Genomic DNA, 19,553 nt, shown 5'->3' on the forward strand with positions numbered 1-19,553 from the left:
TACATGCCTCCTCATGGTTTTAATCTTAAAATGGGTTTTAGTTGCTGAATTCTGATCTCTTAGCCAGGAGCTCAGTTCCTGGGCATCATGGATACATAGGAGGAAGGGTCTTGTTTTTGCTCCAGTTTGGTTTTACAGTAATATTTGACTGTGAGATTGAAGTGAATCACCAGGGTCACAAAGTGACCTTCAAAAATCTGCAAAAATTAAAACCCAGTGCTGCCCTAGGTTCTGGTCCCTTATTTTATGGTTAAAACTGCGTTGTTTTATAGGTAAACATACCAAATACCGCACGAACAAATACAGGTAAAGAAATAAATATGATTCAGAAGACTCTGATCCTATGTCAGATGCAAAAAAAATAATAGTTGCTTGAGAACACTCACAGTTAAACAAAAAGCCAGATTAAAGAAAATGAGATACACTGACAAGATTTTGTGTGAGGTTAGTGTTTGTGTGAGTCTGAGTGAACGTCTGCTGCATGTTTTCTTTATAACTTGTACTCATGTGAGTGTGGGTGCACAGGTACACACACTCACTTATGTTGACTGAAAGAGATTGATGTTTAACACGGCTGTTACTCTGAAACCTGTACTTATTTATAGATTCCTACAAATAAAAAAAGGGGCACTTACCAAAAGCTCTAGGTACTGCTGACACACAGTACAAAAACAAAAATTAAAGAGCCATTTACACTTTCTACCTGACACAAACAAACATTTTGCTAAATACAAAACTCGCTTCCCTTCCCCTACCTGCAACAGATCTAATCTTCATCAAACTCCATCTTCTGTTGGATTTATATACATAGGACAAAGAAGTTGAGAATGGTAGCTCATGAAGACAAAAGGTCTGCTGGCTTTACTGCCCTGTGATCTGATATTGTCAGAGTTCATAAGCTAATTAAAGCCTGGCTTGGTTAGTATTTAGATGGAAGACCAAGTAACAGTGAAATGGCAGTGCTGACTGAGTTGATGAACCTTCCCCTTGGAGACATTACGAAACTAATGCCACAGAACAGTATGCTTCTGGAAGTGCTGTCTTTCAGAAAAGATTTAAAACCAAGGTGCTCACTGCCTCGAGACATAAAATTACATTGTACTTTTCACACCAGTAGGGGGGTGTTAACACCATTAGATGAATTGGCTAGGATATCAACGTTTCCACAACAATTTCAACACAATGTTTTCCTTCACTTTCTGCCCTAAAATGTAGTGTAGTGTTGCTGTTCACTGTTAAACAGTTGCCACATTTCACTCCACCAATGGTAGGTGAAATAGTCCTTTTATGTTGTGCATATTTCAGTTTTTGTAAGGCAGTTTGTGATACTTCAGGGTAAAAGGCATCATAGATATGCAAGATATTATATGCTCTTATCAAGAATGTTAATGAAATTCACTGTCTGTTTTTATAATTGTCCAAGTGGTGTATGATATTTATTTTACTGATTTATTAAAATTATAGTTTTCTGTTTCCATTTCTCTATCTTCTGCCTTGAAAATTCATCATCATTAAAGGGTATGCTGAGATACAAGGCCCCTACAAATAGAAAAATACAGTAGTGTTGTAACAGCAATATTACTGCAGCCTTCCAGTACACTCTTCACATCATGAGGTGTTTCATGATTTCTTCTTTTATGTCAAGAAGGCGGCTGATCTAACAGCACTTCTTTAGTTAGGTAAGACTGTGGCTCATAAGATAAAATGAACCACCACAAAGAAAACATGGTAGTGATAATAGCTACTTTTGTTAATTAAGCTGCTATTATTTATCTAGAAAAAGATATGATTCCACCTAGTGGAGGGGAATTAATACACAAACAGTGGCATGTAACATTTTTTACTTCCAGTGACAAAATAAAAAATATGTGTTCATTTATGAAAGAGCCATTCGGAGCCAGAGAGTAGAAACCAGAAATTTTGACCACGACCTAGAGAGGTGGCTGCATGAGCAAAACGTGTTGTACAAGACCCATAGTTAGTTCAGTAGCTACAGAAGGCTTTAATATGTCTGCCTAGCCGGGTGTTGATATGCAAATTGCATAAGGACTAGTCATTACCACCAAGCAGGTTCCCTTTGTGATTCATTTTATTTGAAGAGCTATAGACTACATTTCTTGCCTGACTGATGATGACCACACAGTCGCCTCCCTAGGTGGTGGTTCAAATGTCATGTTTCGATTCGCTAGGTCAAAAGACTTTCCACAATGGATTCTCTGCCTGAATACTCTGTTTTCTGTGTATCATTCCCTCATTTGCCTGGGAGCAGCGGGATCAGACTGCTGTTTCAACGTTTCATCATGACAAGCTGGAATATTGAGTAAACTTGTCTGTAGCTTCTAGTAACTCCAAGGCTTACAGTGTTGTGTTGTTGAGAATCAAAGTGGTTAAGGCTTTGCCACCATATTTTTCCTCCCCACTGGCTCAGTCATATCAGTAGGATAAAATAAAATAAAATTTAAAACCATGGGACATGTTTATACCCAGTTTGAGTGGCTAAGATATTGTCATAAAAATTCTCTTATTAAATGTTAGAATAAGATTTTTGAACACTTAGACTGGACAACTTCACGAAGAGAGGTGCCATAGGCCAGTTTGAGCATTGCCAGCGAGATAGAGGGCAACTGTTGCCAGAAAATGAGATAATTAGAATGCTTCAAAAGAGACGGAATGATAGTATGGCAAAGGATATTTGGGAAAAGTGCTCCAACAGAGATTAAGGGAGAGCAGTTCCAATGACATCCAGGTGGAGTTTGCTGCCAAAGAGATTAAGGCATACGGGTGCCAGAAACCTGAGAGTGCTGCCAACAAGTTTATGGATAATGGCACCTGGGGGGTATGCTATCAAAGAATAGTGGTGCCAGGATGTTTTTTTTTTTTTTAATGATGGCATTGTTAAAAGTATTTAAGAGGAACGTTGTAGAAAGGGGTTTAATTAGCAAAATTACAGACTCTTAGGAAACATTGAGCCAGGGCTGTTTCAAGACCATGCTATTCATTATTTGAAAAGACCATCAGTAAACCATTTAATATTGGAAACTCGTTCTGAGCCCAATGTCAAAGCAAAGTGAAGGTGAGCAAGGATAACATCCTATCAGTGACTACACACAGTAGCTTTATTTTTGAATTTTATACATGCTTTATATGCACAATGATGAGGAAACCGCTGGAAAGAAACAAAGTTGAAACAGAATATATTGATGCCAAAGTTACAATGTTTATCACTTTGGAGTTGTAATCTTTTTCTCCTATCAAAATGTGTTCTTCCAGAAAATGCCTAAATGCTCTTGCTTTGCTTTGGAGGTCGTCTCCATTGTCTCCTTCCTCCCACCTCAGCCCTGTGCTCTTATCAATATCCTGCTGGATTCATTTTGAGACTGGATCCAGATTTGTCCCCAGATGAGAAACATATTTGTACCATGAATTCTCATCTTTCTTAGGTTAGGTGGTGATAAGTCATTAGCTCAGGTCTTAATGGAAAATAAACGATCCATCCCTACTGAATTGTTCATGCTGCACTGCATGTGATACTGAGGAATTATATATGGGTGAGAGAATGTATGGTCATATAGTAATGTGTGCTGATACATTTTGGGTGACTCCCATTGACTTCAGTGGGGCCAGGGTTTCAACCATTACATTAAAGTCCACTTGTGAGGTAACTCCCTTCTCTTCATGTGTCAGTATAATAATGCCTGCATCTGTAATTTTCACTCCATGCATCTGAAGAAGTGGGTTTTTTACTCCGAAAAGCTTATGCCCAAATAAATCTGTTAGTCTTTAAAGTGACACCGAACTCCTTGTTTTTGTGGATGCAGACTAACAGGGCTACCCCTGATAAAAGTACTTTTGAGTAAGACATGGTCTAACAGGTTGCAGAATAGTGTTTGTACAGCTACAGTAAACACAACTATAACAGATTTTAGAGAGAATCAATTAATATCTATTACAATCTTTGAGACTTAAGGGCCCAATCCCATTCCCATGGATGTCCATGGGAGGCTTTGCTATTGAGTTCAAAGGGTCAAGATCAGGCCTTAAAATTCCATCTGTCCTGGAGAGTGGATTCCATTGAATAACACAGAGATCCCAGTGAAAGAAAGGAAGAAAGACAAAGCAAGGCGCTTCCATCATACAGGACAGGTGGAATTTTTTTGTTCCAGGACTGTAAGAACATCTTGAAGGAAAGGAAGGAACATTTCTTCCCTGGTGCTTTAAACATTTCCTGGAGCCATGATCCTTATTATATGGTAAGTGTAGTTTACAGTATGTAAATATATTTTATACTTCTGATATTCAAGTTTCACTATTTTCATTGCAACTGCAATATTAGTGTCCTTAGATCCTAAAGTGGGGTTCAGTGCTGTGCTGTCTGCCTTTGGAGAATTGGTAAAGGTCTTGATATTTCAAAATGGACATGTCTGCCTGAAGCTAGCTGCCCTTGATAAAGCTTTTGTTAGCTATTACTTCAGTTTTTAACAGTGAAGAGTAGCAGGAATTGTGTGTATACGAGCTCAAATATATGACTGAAAATGTCAGAAGGTGTCATAATGTCATATACATAAAGGCCCATTGCAATATAGCATGGTTCTGAACCACCAGTACATTGTGTTATATATTTTTTCTTTTATAAAGTGTCCACTCTCATTGAAAGTGATGCGATTTGAATTATGAAGATCACATTAGTTATTTCTGCCATATGAATTCCATGTGCAATCCCAGGGCCCTTACTCAGGAGAGCAGTCCCGTTGTTTTCAATGGGACTGTTTATCTGAAAAAGGTCAGATTCAGGATTAAGCAGCTGGTGAACCATGTTGCTCTCTGAATAATGCCTATAAGATACCACACTGAATTGCTAGTAAGTAATGTACACCTTATAGTAACAATTTTACCTAAAAATAATATCTCTAGGCAGAAAACTTGCACAATAAAATAATTTCCCGTCTTTATTAAGAAACTCATTACAACTAATTTCTACCGAGAAAATCACGTTCACCATTAAAGGTACCTTCATCAAAAGGGAAAGACATGTCAGGGTACTATAGAGGAACTGATTTTTTTTTTTTTTTTTTTTTAAAGAAGACTTAAGCTTTCTTCTTTTTTGCGTATGATGAGATCAGCTGACAACAGCAGCAACCAAATCATGTTTGCAGCTGGGCAATTACTGTAAACCCTAAGATCTGTGACTGTCAACCAGGAACACAGATGCCTTCAAAGTTCTGTTTTTCTTCCATGTGGAAGTCATTGGCATGGAACAGATGCCTTCATTTTGGAGAAACCAGCCTCTGGATATAATTGGTTCTCTCTTCTCTTGTTCTCTAGGGACAGTCTCTCGCAGATGAAATTAGATGAGGAAAAAAGACACAGACCGACACACACACACACAAATTACACAAAACAAGAGCTTTCATGGTGTTCTCTCCGTGTTTTATTACATGGAACTGTTTTACAGCTGGGAGGCTGTATTTTCCTATTTAAATATATCCTGCATCCTTTACTATATAAATTGTGCAAATTAAAATATATATCTGGTCAAAGTCTGAGAGGGACTGTTAATAATTTAAGCATAATTGTTCTGAAGTAAGTCAAGTATACCACGTTCAAATATATATCGTTTTTGCTTTGGAAGTAGAATGCTGCACATTGTCGGGAAAAAAGGTTTTGATTAGCATTTCCTCCAAAACAAAATGTCAAATAGGCAGGATTTTTTTTTAAGTGCACCTTTTACCTGAAGAATACATAAAATCTGTAGAAAGTACAGTATTCTAATAAAAAAAGCCAGTTATATGAGCATAGAAAACAGCTTATTTTAAGCTTCACATAGGGGGTATGAACATTACAAGAAATATCTTTGAAGAACTTGAGTGGAAATGTTTTGTGGGGCACCTTAGGTTAAACCATGGTAGAATCCATGAGTCCTGTGACAGAATACCTTAAGAGTCTGTCCTCCCCTTGATGTACATATCTAACCTAGGCTAAGGCTAATGGGAGTTAGCACTAAGACAAAGGTGCTAGAACTCATTGACCTTTTACTTCTTTTTTTATTTTCTTGAAGCCATTTCTAAAATATTTTAAAACTTGCAATTCATTCTTATATTGGTCTTTAGTTTGCAGTCCAATGTAATGACCAATTTTAAATTACTATCTAGGAAAATGAAATTAACCTGCACCAGATGACAAACTATATATAGGATTGACATTCCATGATATAGCTCACGAGTGCTAAACCTTTGTAACACTAGGTTGTACTGGCAACATGTTAAGAGCCTGAGAGGTGAACCTAATTTAAAATATATTTACATATTTTTGAATGAAAAGTGCACAAAATTATAGTATTTGCATCTTCTTTGATAGTTGAACAGAAATTGCTTTTTGAGTTCACTAGCAATAAAACCCAACAGGTTGGCAGCTTTATCCTCATCCAGCAGTTACAGGATAGGATATCATCTGAGTCTTAGGCCACATAATGGACACGATGTAAATTAACAACTTTAGCAGTATATAGGCAGATCGTGCCAAATGCGGAGTGGCTTTGAACTCCCACGGACTCCACTGAGGTCAGTGAGAGTTGGGGGTGCTCAGCACCTCACCATTATATCATGCTGTCCTATAATTAGAATAAAGGCCACGTGCTTCAAGTGGAAACTTACTTTTTAATCTGATGACACCACAGCTTTTTTTTTTGCAACTGTTTACTTGTTATAAAGAGGGAAGGAGATTAATCAGAATAGGGAGTTCAGCTTTGATTTGAAAACCAAGCTGATTTTAAAAAAGGGTTTTATTGCTGCATTGCTGAAGAACTACAAATTATGCTCAAGGAAAAATTTAACCAAATGGTGATATAATCCTCTGGCGAAGTGTACTTAGGTGATGAAGGGATTTCTGGCAATAACTGAGAAATACAGCAATGGGTAACTGCATTTGATTTCTTTTGAGGTTGATTCTGATATGTGTAGTCTTTACATCCTATTAAATTTTTGAAAGATAAACTGATACAAAAATGATTTGCCAGGGCCAATGACTCTTCCTCTTAAAACTTTGGCTCAGCTTATATATTGAGGGGAGAAGGGAGTAAGATAAAAGCATTGTGAATATGAGGTTAACCGAATTCATATAGAAGGCTCTCTCAAGTTATTGCATTCCTTAGAAAATAAATACATTTCGCATATGGTTAACACTGATCAAAAAAGTATTCTGTATGCCAGTGATTACATTCCCATCTGTGATTAAGGTTTTCTGTCTGCATCTGGTTTTCACATTATATTTCTGTAACAAGAATCCTTTATATGGCAGAGTTCACTCTCTGTATTTTGTATTAGCTGCAGCTTGAACTACTGCACGGATCGCAGATTTACACATGTGGTTTTCATTACTTCATACCATTGAGAAAAAGTAATATTTGTTTGGGAATGTATGTTTTCCACAATTTCCATGGTAATACAACATGTTGAGCCTTTTTAATAACAGTCTTGTAGGACTACAAATTGTTTGAGGCATTCTGCTTTGAGTGGAATTTAGCTTTCAGAACACTTTGTATGTACATTCTAGCAACAAGAGTTTATAAATTAGGAAGCAAAAAGTAACAACATATATAACCATACCATAGATTTATCAGAATACTATTATCACTTTGGAAAGTGTAGCACATACAAAGAGTGTGCAAGGGGACGGAACAGAGAACTAGTAGGAAGATAAAACATTTTTAAAAGATAGGATGAGAGGATATGATTTTTAAAAGGAAGAAACTCAAAATACATTGTTTTATGCAGCAAGAATTTTTTTAAAAAAATTTCCCCCCCTACTTGATGAAAAGGAATACACTATATTCAGTAGATTCAAATAAAATGATATATGTTGCCTAAATGAACATATTTGAACATGTTTATTGGGGCAAGATTAGTAGAAAGATGGTAAAAGATTAATTGTAGTATTGTTAAATACAAAATATGAGATTAATGCTTCAAGTCTGCCATAAATCCAGATTTAGGTGATGGATGCAGAAATATCTTCCTAAACAGTTGTAGTCTGCCTATGTAATTACAAAAGTCTCTCTGTAAAGTGTGTATGATCTTCCATATTATATTTACTGAAATACTTAGACACTAGCACTATAACTTGGATTAAAGATAACCCTTCAAGCTGTTATCTTGGAGTTCTATTAGGCAATAATATTATTCAGAGTAAGTTTTTATATGTATCCCTTACTACAGGCCAGATTTTTCTGTCCTTATGCTGAGTAGAACCTTATATCTTGAACAATCTCAGTGAAATCAATAGGACTTCTTGCTCAGTAAAATACTCCTCAGTATGAGCAAGAGTGTCAGAATCAGGCCCTAAGTGTTCATTTAAAAAAACCTCACGTATAATATTGTATACACTCATGGAAATGCAAGGTGTTTTATATTAAGGATCATTTTTAAAAAGCATACAATTAATGTTAGAGGACAGATAAAAAGGGAACTTTTATTGCCTCTTAGGTAAATATGGTAACAAGTGCAGAGTTTGGTAAATAGCAATAAACATCTTTATGTAGAAGCAATTACTACATGCAAACTGAATACCCTAGCCATACTTCAGTGGTCATTTTCAAAATGCCAGTGTCAAAATGCTACATCTAAAGCTTAACAGTTGACAAAATTTGGGTCTAGTACTGCTAGGGTGACTAGACAGAAAGTGTGAAAAATCGGGACAGGGGTTGGGTGGTAATAGGAGCCTATATAAGAAAAAGACCCAAAAATCGGGACTGTCCCTATAAAATCGGGACATCTGGTCACCCTAAGTCATGCTGTCCTGACATTTCATTGTAATTTTAATTGAAATCAATAGAAGTTTGGCTGGAGGACTGTCAAGGTTCCTCCCCCACTCTGAACTCTAGGGTACAGATGTGGGGACCTGCATGAAAATCTCCTAAGCTTACTTTTACCAGCTTAGGTTAAAACTTCCCCAAGGTACAAATTAATTTTATCCTTTGTCCTTGGAATAACCACTGCCACCACCAAACTCTAACTGGGTTTACTGGGAAACGTAGTTTGGACACGTCTTTCCCCCCAAAATCCTCCCAACCCTTGCACCCCACTTCCTGGGAAAGGTTTGGTAAAAATCCTCACCAATTTGCATAGGTGACCACAGACCCAAACCCTTGGATCTGAGAACAATGAAAAAGCATTCAGTTTTCTTACAAGAAGACTTTTAATAGAAATAGAAGTAAATAGGAGTAAAGGAATCACCCCTGTAAAATTAGGATGGTAGGTACCTTACAGGGTAATTAGATTCAAAACATAGAGAATCCCTCTAGGCAAAACCTTAAGTTACAAAAAAGACACACAGACAGAAATAGTCATTCTATTCAGCACAATTCTTTTCTCAGCCATTTAAAGAAATCATAATCTAACGCATACCTAGCTAGATTACTTACTAAAAGTTCTAAGACTCCATTCCTGTTCTATCCCCAGCAAAGCAGCATACCAACAGACACACAGACCCTTTGTTTCTCTCCCTCCTCCCAGCTTTTGAAAGTGTCTTGTCTCCTCATTGGTCATTTTGGTCAGGTGCCAGCGAGGTTACCTTTAGCTTCTTAACCCTTTACAGGTGAGAGGATTTTTCCTCTGGCCAGGAGGGATTTTAAAGGGGTTTACCCTTCCCTTTATATTTATGACAAGGACTGAGACCAAAATTGAGTGTAAACTCAAGAAAGTACTTTAAATAGTAAACTTTTTCATTCTGTAAGTCTTAACTTTAAAATGTAAGGATTTTAAAAAATATATATAAGTGGTTATGATTTCCGGTGTAAATATGAATTTGATCATTTGAAAATGGGCCCAGGCCAGAAGAAATGCTGGGCCAGATTTTCAATTACTTGCATGTAGGTGTGCCCAGACCTGTATGCATGCCTAATTTATGTCCTTAGATACCTGATCTGTAGATGCAAATTGAAGCATGCATGTAATTGTGTGTGCCTAACTCTGAAAATCTTTCTGTCCTACCATAATTAGAAAGGCCTGTAAAACATAGCACTGTCTTGGAAAAGCTGACAATCTTAACTATAGCAATGCTAGATCTTCCTGTTATAATATCGATGAATATTAATGATGAAGTATTTTAGTAGCCCAGTTTTGAGGCAGTTAGGGTGGTTTTTCAGAGGTGGGAGGAGCATGACTTTTGATCTCCCATTATTTGGAATTTGTTTGCTCATAAGAAGAGACAACAGTGTTGTGTGTAATGTAAAGGTCATAATACATAGCACATTAGTTTAGAGGTGATTCTGTAGTGCATCTATTGGACCAGGTAAAGTATATATTATTATTTTATATGAAATATAGTAGAAACACCTTTTTGAGAAATGAGTTAGGGATGAGATGCTGACATGTAGACTGCATTCGTTCTTTGTTTGATTACTATCTATGGCATGGACTGTTGTAAAGTGTTAACTTATAAAACAGCTTTTCTACAAATAATTAATAAAATTTGAAAGTACTTCCTTATTTATCTGAGAAAATGTGGGTAATGATTGCCTTAGAATGACAGCATTTATTTCTGTTCCTTTAAAAAAAGTCCTGCTGTTATGCAAATAAAGGGGTGTGGTGCTTCAAACTGGCTGTGATATGTGCTTCTTTTTTTTTCATTTGTTGTTGTCAATAGAAAAGATTGATCTCTGGGCTGGTGAACATAATATCTGTCCCAGTCAGAAAAGGAGAGAGGAAATTAGCAGAGCGATTGGTGGAGAATGATATCTGTCAAAAGAAACACTTGGAGAGCACTGAGTTTAGTGATAGGTGACTGCCGGAAAAAAGGGAACTTTGAATTTTGTCAAGGTAAGGAAAAGATAAATATTTGATTTTTATAATTTACATACCTATTTTTAATTACCGTAGCTTGCCTTGTAAACTGTAATTAAAAAAAGAAATTTCCCCTTACAGCCCCATATGAGCCTCCAAAAAGCCTTAATCAGATTTCATGTTTCATATTCGTGACTGTGTTTTAATATCATCAGAGAAGAATCCAGGACAAATGGAAAAATAAGTCAGCATTGCACTTTCCTAAGGCCCTGTCCATTCTACAAATTCAGACACCTCTGGAAAACAGTTATACAATATGGGTATCCCCTAATCTGGTTACCAGCATGGCTTTAGCCAGGTTGTGAAGCATGGTTAAGGTCCCATCAACATTATGAATTGGAACAATGTTTGAAAACCGGGGAAGTGGCAACTGTAACCAGGTTTGCGGACATGGATATATTTATGGTGTAGACAGGGTATTAGGCAAATACGTCACAGAGGGAATACGTGATAGATTTGAATAAAAAGATATTGAGTCTGGATAGTTTTCTGTTTCTGTCATGGAGTGCTTCTTGGTGTACTTAAAAAATCTGATATGTGTAAAACAAAACTTGGAGTTAAAGTGTGAAAGCTATATCACAATTCCAGTGTTTATTGTAAGTAAGAAATGGTATTTTCTGAAACAGTTGTCTAGACAGCAGAATAACAAAATATTTATTAAATGGAATTTAAATAATTCTGGGTAAACAGGTAAGCTTTTCAGAATGGGAGCCTTTCTTTGTTCAAGGAGATGGTGTAAAAGTATAGTATACAACAAGCATAGGCCTAAATCCTGCAGTCCATAGGGTCAACGCTCATTGGTTTCAAGTCTTAGACGCTTTAGTTTTAAATGCAGCTAAATCCTATTATGTCACTTTGCATCTCCGCTCTCCTCTACCCCATTACCACAGCTGTAATCCTTTGTGAAATTCATCACCGTTCAGAGGGCCAACAGAAGACCATCATCACCACTTTAAACCCTAGATAGTGTGGAGAGTTGGTGTGGGCTTTGTGCACTGGGGTAAATGCACCCTTTAAAATAATTTAAAAAACAGAATTGGGATTCTAAACTAAATTCTAATTCCTAGGTCAGTCCTAAGCAAGCAAGCTGCTTCTCTGTACTCCTGATTCCCATAGCTAGCTTTGGAGGAAGAATTATTTCCCCTCTACCAGGGTTTCTCCTCCCATATATATTATATGTTTTTACTGCTATGTTTCTACTGTGAAAAGGTTTTCCCCACTATTTTCTCTCTTATCTTTCTGTTATGGACTTTTTTCATAGTGGAACAGTACTTTGCATACATCTTCCTCCAATATTGTTTTTTATAAAGGATTTTTAAAAACAAATTATATGTAAAATTAAGGAGCTTCATGCCTGAAGTATACCACAGTAGCATTCTAATGGGTAGCTTCTTGTGGTTTATTGCTAATACAGCACAGGTAGGAGAAATGGAAATGTACTACATGCATTCTGCCTTGCCTTCTAATGTGCTTCATTCCTGTTGTTGCTACATAGTGGTGTGGCTGAAGTTTACGTCATCCTCATAAAGCCTGAATGATGTTGCTTTATGCCAATGAAGTGTTCTGATTGGATGGGGAGGATGTGATATTAACCTCCTTAGCCACGGGTCAAGTCAGGCCACCAGTACAACTCCTAGTGTGTATGCATTTATGTCAATATAAAGTCATTTTATACCAGTGTAGCTTATTCGCCTTTCCATACAGTATAGTTAACCTGGTATACAGTACCTCAATACATATGCAACTGGATATAACTGCATCTACTCTAGGGGGTGTTGTACTGCTTTAAGTATACAACTTTCTAATATAGACATGGTCTTAATGTGTGAATACTAAAGTCTTTCATGAATAAGCTGCTCTGTAGCTACTTAGATAAGAGGCACATTGATTGGTGGTTAGCATTATTAGATCTCTGTAAGAGCTGGGATGCTCATCAGCTGCTGAAAGCAAGGTTGCTAAATACACATGTATGTGCCTAACTGTAGGCACTTTAATTTGAAAATTTTGGCCAGTGACCTTAAACTTCCAGTAAATTCTCAGTTTAAATTTTGCTGAACAAATTAAGAAGTTGGCCGAGAATGGAATCATATGTCTTCTGAAATCTAATAATGACCTTATATCATCTTTCTCTGGATAACTTTGCCCCAAAATGGCAATGTATCTAGCCACCTTCATCCCAGTTTCACAAATGTATTTAATACCCATTAAAGTTGGAAGACATTGCCTTTTCAGATGGAATGTTGAAGGGTATAGACTTCATCTGGTTGCTCATGAAAAATAGAGATGGGCCAGGGACCAATTCCTGCTGGTCTGTCTGCAATAACCTTGGTAATAATGTCAACGTTATAAAGCAAAATATTTCACTTATTGGTTGGTACCAATAGCTAATAAAGACAAAATAAAAAGATGGTGGAGTCAAGTTAACCTCCTAAATGGCTTCCATTCCTTTTATATTTTTCTTATTACACTAAACTCCTTTCATTTGTGATAAGCATGCATCCTCACCCTTGGTTTTGCTACTTCACTGTCTTTTATTTATGTAATTATTTATTTTGCCCTTTAAAGTAGTAGTTGCTTGCCTGCATAAATCTCTCTAAGGCTACAATTTAAATAAAAAGCCTTTAACATATAACAGATGTAGAGTACCTTGGGATGAATGTATTATAGATAGAGAACCATCATCACACCCCTTACAATCAGATTTTCATCTGTTCATGTGGTGCACACCTGTGGCTTGTTGGCATTATTCTTGATTGCAGTGTAGGAGATCTTAATGAAAAACAAAGATGGATGACAAGAGCACACATGGGTTATTTCACTCATCATAAGAAAGTCAGATTGCTAATGGGTCATTTTTGAGTGAGTGTGTGTGTGTGTGTGTGTGTGTGTTTACAGAAAATCACTGCTCATGACTTCCAAACATACATTTTTTCTATAGGTCAGGTTGATAGAACAGTTGTAAATGGTGACCATTCTGTTCAGCTTACTTTCTGAGCCAATAAGAAGGTAGTGGGCAGGAATCCAGCTTTTGAAGTACAAAGAAAATAGCCAATAATCTATATAAAACATTGGAGGGAAGAGGGGAAAAGAGGAAACTCAAAGAGAAGAATTTAATTTTGAGGGCAACGATGATTAGAAGTAGGAAGGGTAGAGAATGTGTGTATGTAAAAATATATATAGCATAAGTTCAGCATGTATGTCTGAGTGCATTTACTGTATATGTGAGTAATATAAAAATGGCTTTTCATAGAAATTCTAATTTGAAAGAGATATATTTTCAGTAATCTCTAAGGTGCAGACTGTTTGCTTTCACAAATTTATATCTTTACTAATAATTGAAACAAAGTGATTTCAAGTTCTTTTTTCAAAAAGATTTTCTGAGTTTGCAGAGGGGTTTTGTTTTGTTTTGTTTTTCTTTCTCTCCTGGTAATATACTAGGGCTCTGATAACATTAATGGGCTTGCCCCACATGGAGCTCTGAGTGTATTGTACCACTGCTCACTGATCCCAGGTCAGTGTGATGCGTGAAATCAATTTATTTGAATCTCTTTGCCTCTATAGGAATTTGGCAGCATGCCAGTTGTTTTCATTTAATGTTCTTTGTGTTCAACACAGACAAGCAGGCATGTTTTTGTATTCCTCTCTTTTGGTCCCTGTCTTTCAGCCAATATTCTGGTCTATGGATTTTCAAAAGAAGCAGGAATATGTTATGCATCTTTTAAAATCATTTTGTGTCAGCATTATTTTAAAATCATAGAAATTAGTTCAGTCACAAAGCAATCTCTGTGTTTATTACAGCAAGCAATTTAGAAATTATTAGCCAATAACTCCAGATTTTAAATTCTTTGGGGAGGAAAGAGTGAAAATATGGAGCCATTTTTCTAGTTTACAGCTCTATATGATTTATCACATGTTCTCAAACTAAAACATCCCCAGCAATGATGATTAAATTACAATAACTTCATTTTTAAAATATTGAACAATGGTTGGGCAAATCACAAAACACTCACTTTTCAAAAGTAATTTTAATTAGGATGATGAGCCCAATAAAAACATATACCTATAGGGTTCCTTCCCTCCCCCTTTGGGCACATAGTTGAGCATATTATCTACCTTCTGCTGCTGTTACAATTATGTATAAAAGGCATGGGGATATCAATCGGAAAGTAACCATTTCTTTACCTTTTTTTTTTTTAAAGGCGGCAGCAAGGCTGGTGGGACTGTACAAGTAATTTAGTCTTCCTTAATTAGAAAAAAAAGAAGACAGCAGCACACATTACCAGAGAGGACTCGTTGTAGAGCTTGGCATTGCAGGGTGGGGGTGGGAAAGAGAGAGAGAGAGTAGAAGATTCTGTTGATGCTCCAGGCAGTTCTTGCGGAAGTTGATATGCAGAACCATGGAGCCACAGCACCGGGGTCAGACTCGTACACATCAGCCCTGCTTCCTTGTTTAATTACCTGAAGAGCAAAACATCCAGGCTGAGAGTGTGTGAAAATCCAGTATCTCGAACAGCAGTTTGTTGCTCTGACATCCTGCAAGGCCAGCCCTGTCTGTCCACAAACGTCAGGGCTGGTTCCTGACAGCAGGCTATCTCTGCCAGGCCTGGGTTCCTTTCATTCAGGAGGCATTGTGTGGAAGAGGGTTTGGTCAGGAATTTGAGGTTCCTGCCGGTGCTGTTCTCCCAGCCTGGACAACACTCTGACAGATAGGCCTGATTTTTTAAAAAAAAGATTTAAAAAAATTGGCTCTTTTCTGTCTTTCCCTTAAAATTCTGGCATTGGTGTAATGCTGACTACAACAATAACAACAAAATGTTAACTCATTCATGTCTGGGTTTTCATTATTTTCCTTTTTGCCTAGATTTTTTTTTCCTTTACTTAACTTATTTAAAAAATTATGTTTTTGAACTGAAATCCTTGGAAGAGCAGCACAATAATTTGAATGGGGCTTGTGCCATAAAATAAATAAAAAAAACATTGAGAATGTTAAAAATCTTTGCACTAGCCATCTTATTAATTCAATAAGAATATTTAACACATTGAGCTTTTCATCTCCAAAGTACTTTGCTGCATTAGTTTTATTCCATGTGAGAAATAAAATAAAGCAGGATATTTAATGGTGCATGTCAGAGCAATGGTGAGAGTCTGTCAGCACTTCCATTCTTAAAATTCATAATTTTTCTAGGAGTTCTAACTTAGTGTTCCATTTACAATACAATACAATAACTTTGGGCTAGTTCCTACTGTCCTTACCCGTACTTAGTAGTAGCTTTACCCTATGAGTTGTCCCATTGATTTCAGTGTAGCTACCCTTGGAGTAGGTCCTGATCCTGCAAATATCTAGGAACATGCTGAAACTTAAGCGTTTGCCAGATCAGGGCCTTAGGCCCTATTCAATATGAATAAGGATGTCAGGGTCAAGCCCTTTAATAGGACTATTTGCATGAGTAAGGTGTTGGCCCATGGTTATGAAAAGTTGCCAGAGCAATACATATAGCATACATACTTGCAGTCGAGCAGGCTTAAAATGTAAATATAAATAGATATATAAACTACTGTTTAAGACAGAAGTGGAAAGAAATACAGAGGGCATGAATCTGCTCTTATTTGTTCTGGTTTAACTTAAGTGATTTCCATGGATTTATATGGGTGTGAGCAGCACTAAGTCCAAAGAAATCTTTGTGGTTTCAGATGTCTTTTCTCTACTCCTGTAACTTCACCATGCCTTCATTTTATTACACTGACATTTTCCAGGATTTTTAGTCTTTTACTCTTTGCACACCTTCCGTCAATGGGAGTTTTCCTGCATAGGGACAGCAGGATCCAGCTCTTTCGTGGGCTAGTGACATTTGGATATTTTGGTGAGTGGGGTGGAAATTGCCTGTGCAATAATTTATTTTTTCCAAGTATTTCATTAGGACTTCTTCATGCAAATTTAAAGGCATACTGTGCTCTTGATGCACATGCATAAACTCCCATTAGCATGAAGGGGATTTACGTGATTCATCCAGAGGAAAACGTAGCCTTCAGTGCGCATACACAGCTGCAAGTAAATGATAGTGTAATGGGACCAAAAGAGTCATTATGATCTATTGTGTCACTAATCCTCCATCTAAGAAGGATTTGCAGGAGAGACTGTAACAAAAGAGCTGTTACAGTATATCAGATCGATAATCATGTTCTGAAGAGCTCTAAAATATGTACATAATCCCTCACTTTGAGAATCAGGTTCATAATTCTTATTTACACTAAGGTCCACTTACATTGCTATGGCAGTGTAATGGGCTTTAAAGTTGATGTGAGTTACACTTACAGCCAGTTGAAGGCCTCTTTACTCTGTCAGGGTGTTGTAAAGGAGCCTAAGTGTAAATAAGAATTGGGTTGTATGCATCTACGTGATTAAAAATGGAGCTGTTGTACTCTATTGTAACTATGATGTTCCTGTGGTATATTTGAAAGTATGTGTGTTTATATGGATATGTAAATTTTATTTCTATCTATTTATAAAACCTAAACAAACACCTTTCTAGTTTAAAGTTCACAGTATAATAGCACAATCATCTGCTCATCCCATTACAACAAATAAATGCACACCAGCATATCAAGTAATACAATAAAACTTCTGCATCAAAGGCACAATGAAAATAATCATAACCCCTTCCCCACTACACCTGAAAGATTGGGGAGGAAAAAGTAGGCCTTAGTCACTGCCCATATTCAAAGAGCATCTCAGAGAGAATGTCCTTAAAACAGCTTTCTATATTTTAAATCCAGGGACTCCTGCTTGAGTGCCTCTGCTGATCTTAGCTGTGGCAGTATTACATAGAGAAAGGTCTCTTAGATAGCAAGTCCCAAGCCATTTAGGGCTTTATATGTTAAAACAAGCATCTTGAATTGTACTTGGACACTTACTGACAATCAGTTCAGATCACCTCGTGATTTAATTGCTGTAAATTGGTGTAAATTGTATGGGACTCCACTTAATAATCACCTGTAGGTTTAGATCTTGCTTCTGTTTCTCAGTGGCCACAATATAGCCCCATGTAGAGCACATCACAGTCATCTGATTTTATCTAGATGTAATATTTGAACCACTGTCTCTTCTACCCCATATCAAAGAAACAAAAATTAAGGAAGTTAACACAAAAGACTAAGATAGGAGTCATCTTAGGCTGCAACATACGCAGAGACCACAGTCCTTTACATCCCCAGGAGAGAGTGTGTTGTATTGTCCCATTAGATATCACTAATAGCGCTACTTACCAGAGGCCAAATTCTGTGCTAACTCTCTCCATTGTGCATGTCTGTAGAAGTTAAGTTGGCACAGTATTTGGCCCAAGATGTTAGCCCAGTTGTTAGATCTTATAGTACTTCTAGTATTTAATACAAGTTTACCTTTGCTGATAGCACATATAACATTAGACCCTAGAAGTGTTTGTCAAAGAGAGGAAAAGGATGGGATCCACAAAAGTATTTAGGCACCTAAACCCAGTTTTGGCTCCACTGCGATCACAAAACTCCTGCTGAACCCTGTAGGCCCATAAACTCACTTGAGCCTAAATTTTTCAGAGTAAAAGTTCCCTAGGTGCCTATGTATCTGCCTCTGGGCATGTGCCCTGCTGTCCCCTTCTAAGTGTCTAGATTCCTATCTGCTGTCTAAGTCCTGGAGTGACTCACAAACCAGGGGACCTAATTTGCCACCTCACTTGCGTGCATGGCCCAGTCTAGCAGGTGTGCTCAGAGGGCATCTACTGGACGGGGTCCAAATCAAAATCCAGCCAGAGGTGGAGCCACTCACCTTATAACTTTTAGCTCAGCAGTTAGAACACTTGCCTGGGATGTGGGAGATCCAGGTTTGATTCCTCTGCCAGAGGGGGAGAAAGGATTTGAATAAGGGTCTCCTACCTCTGAGGAGTGTTCCCTATCTGAGCTGTGGGATATTCTGACATGTTGAAGCTGTTCCACTGTGGATAAATAATGAAAGACTGATTGGTCCAGGGGGATTGAATTTGGGTCTCCTGCCTCCCAGGTGGGAGCCCTAACCACTGGATTCCAGAATTATTTCCATTCTCTGTCTCTCTCTCTCTCTCTCCCAAGGACTGTTTCACATACTTAGTCTTTGGACCAGAGAGATGGAAGATACAAGAAAAGTAAAAGGAAATTTGTCCCACTAAAAACATGCTTTCCTATGAGTCACTGACAGTAAGCCTTGCCCAGATCAGAGCTCTCCAAATTGTGGTCCATGCATCATTGGTGGTCTGGTTGGTCACAGTTACTGGTTACTCTCGTTGCTCCCAGCTGCTAAACTGCATTTAGAAGAAGCTAAAAATATATCGCTTTGCTTATATTACTTTTCCATGTAAGAAATTATGGTAGTTACCAGTGGAACACTGATTATAAATGGGAAAGGCAGATCATGACAACTCCTCTGCTAAGACTTGGTCCACCATATCAAAAAGTTTGGGAGCCCCTACTCTAGATAATCCAATTAATATGACACACAGAGAAAAGGCAATACTCGGTGAACGCTGACACACTCTACAAAATCTTTTCCTGGAACTACCATACATCTAGTACGTAAAATGACATGCTAGTCTGACTGGTCTAAGAACCGCCACAATCTATGCACAATGGAATAGTTTTGAGGCCACGAGGTAACTTACTTTGAATTTCTTTATATTGATCAATTTGTTACAATCTTAACACTATTCTAATGTA

General features: G+C 37.4%; 1 protein-coding gene across 14 annotated transcripts in view; it reads left to right on the forward strand.

The window, feature by feature from the left end:
• The window catches only part of RUNX1T1 (RUNX1 partner transcriptional co-repressor 1), a 143,074-nt gene that overhangs the window by 11,897 nt on the left and 111,624 nt on the right, over window positions 1–19,553 (forward strand). For 4 of the 14 annotated variants that reach the window (XM_027818390.3, XM_037892308.1, XM_037892309.2 and 1 more), the window contains one exon: window positions 10,639–10,811. The exons of 7 other annotated variants lie outside the window; for them this stretch is intronic. In XM_027818390.3, coding sequence (XP_027674191.1) covers window positions 10,724–10,811 — 88 coding nt within the window. In that variant the 5' untranslated portion in view covers window positions 10,639–10,723. Of the gene's footprint in view, window positions 1–4,163; window positions 4,251–10,638; window positions 10,812–19,553 lie in introns of those variants that run through there. 3 more of the 14 variants (XM_037892311.2, XM_037892310.1, XM_027818409.3) reach the window with 2 other exon arrangements.

This window comes from Chelonia mydas, chromosome 2, assembly GCF_015237465.2.
Source record: "Chelonia mydas isolate rCheMyd1 chromosome 2, rCheMyd1.pri.v2, whole genome shotgun sequence".
NCBI classification, from domain to species: Eukaryota; Metazoa; Chordata; order Testudines; family Cheloniidae; genus Chelonia; species Chelonia mydas.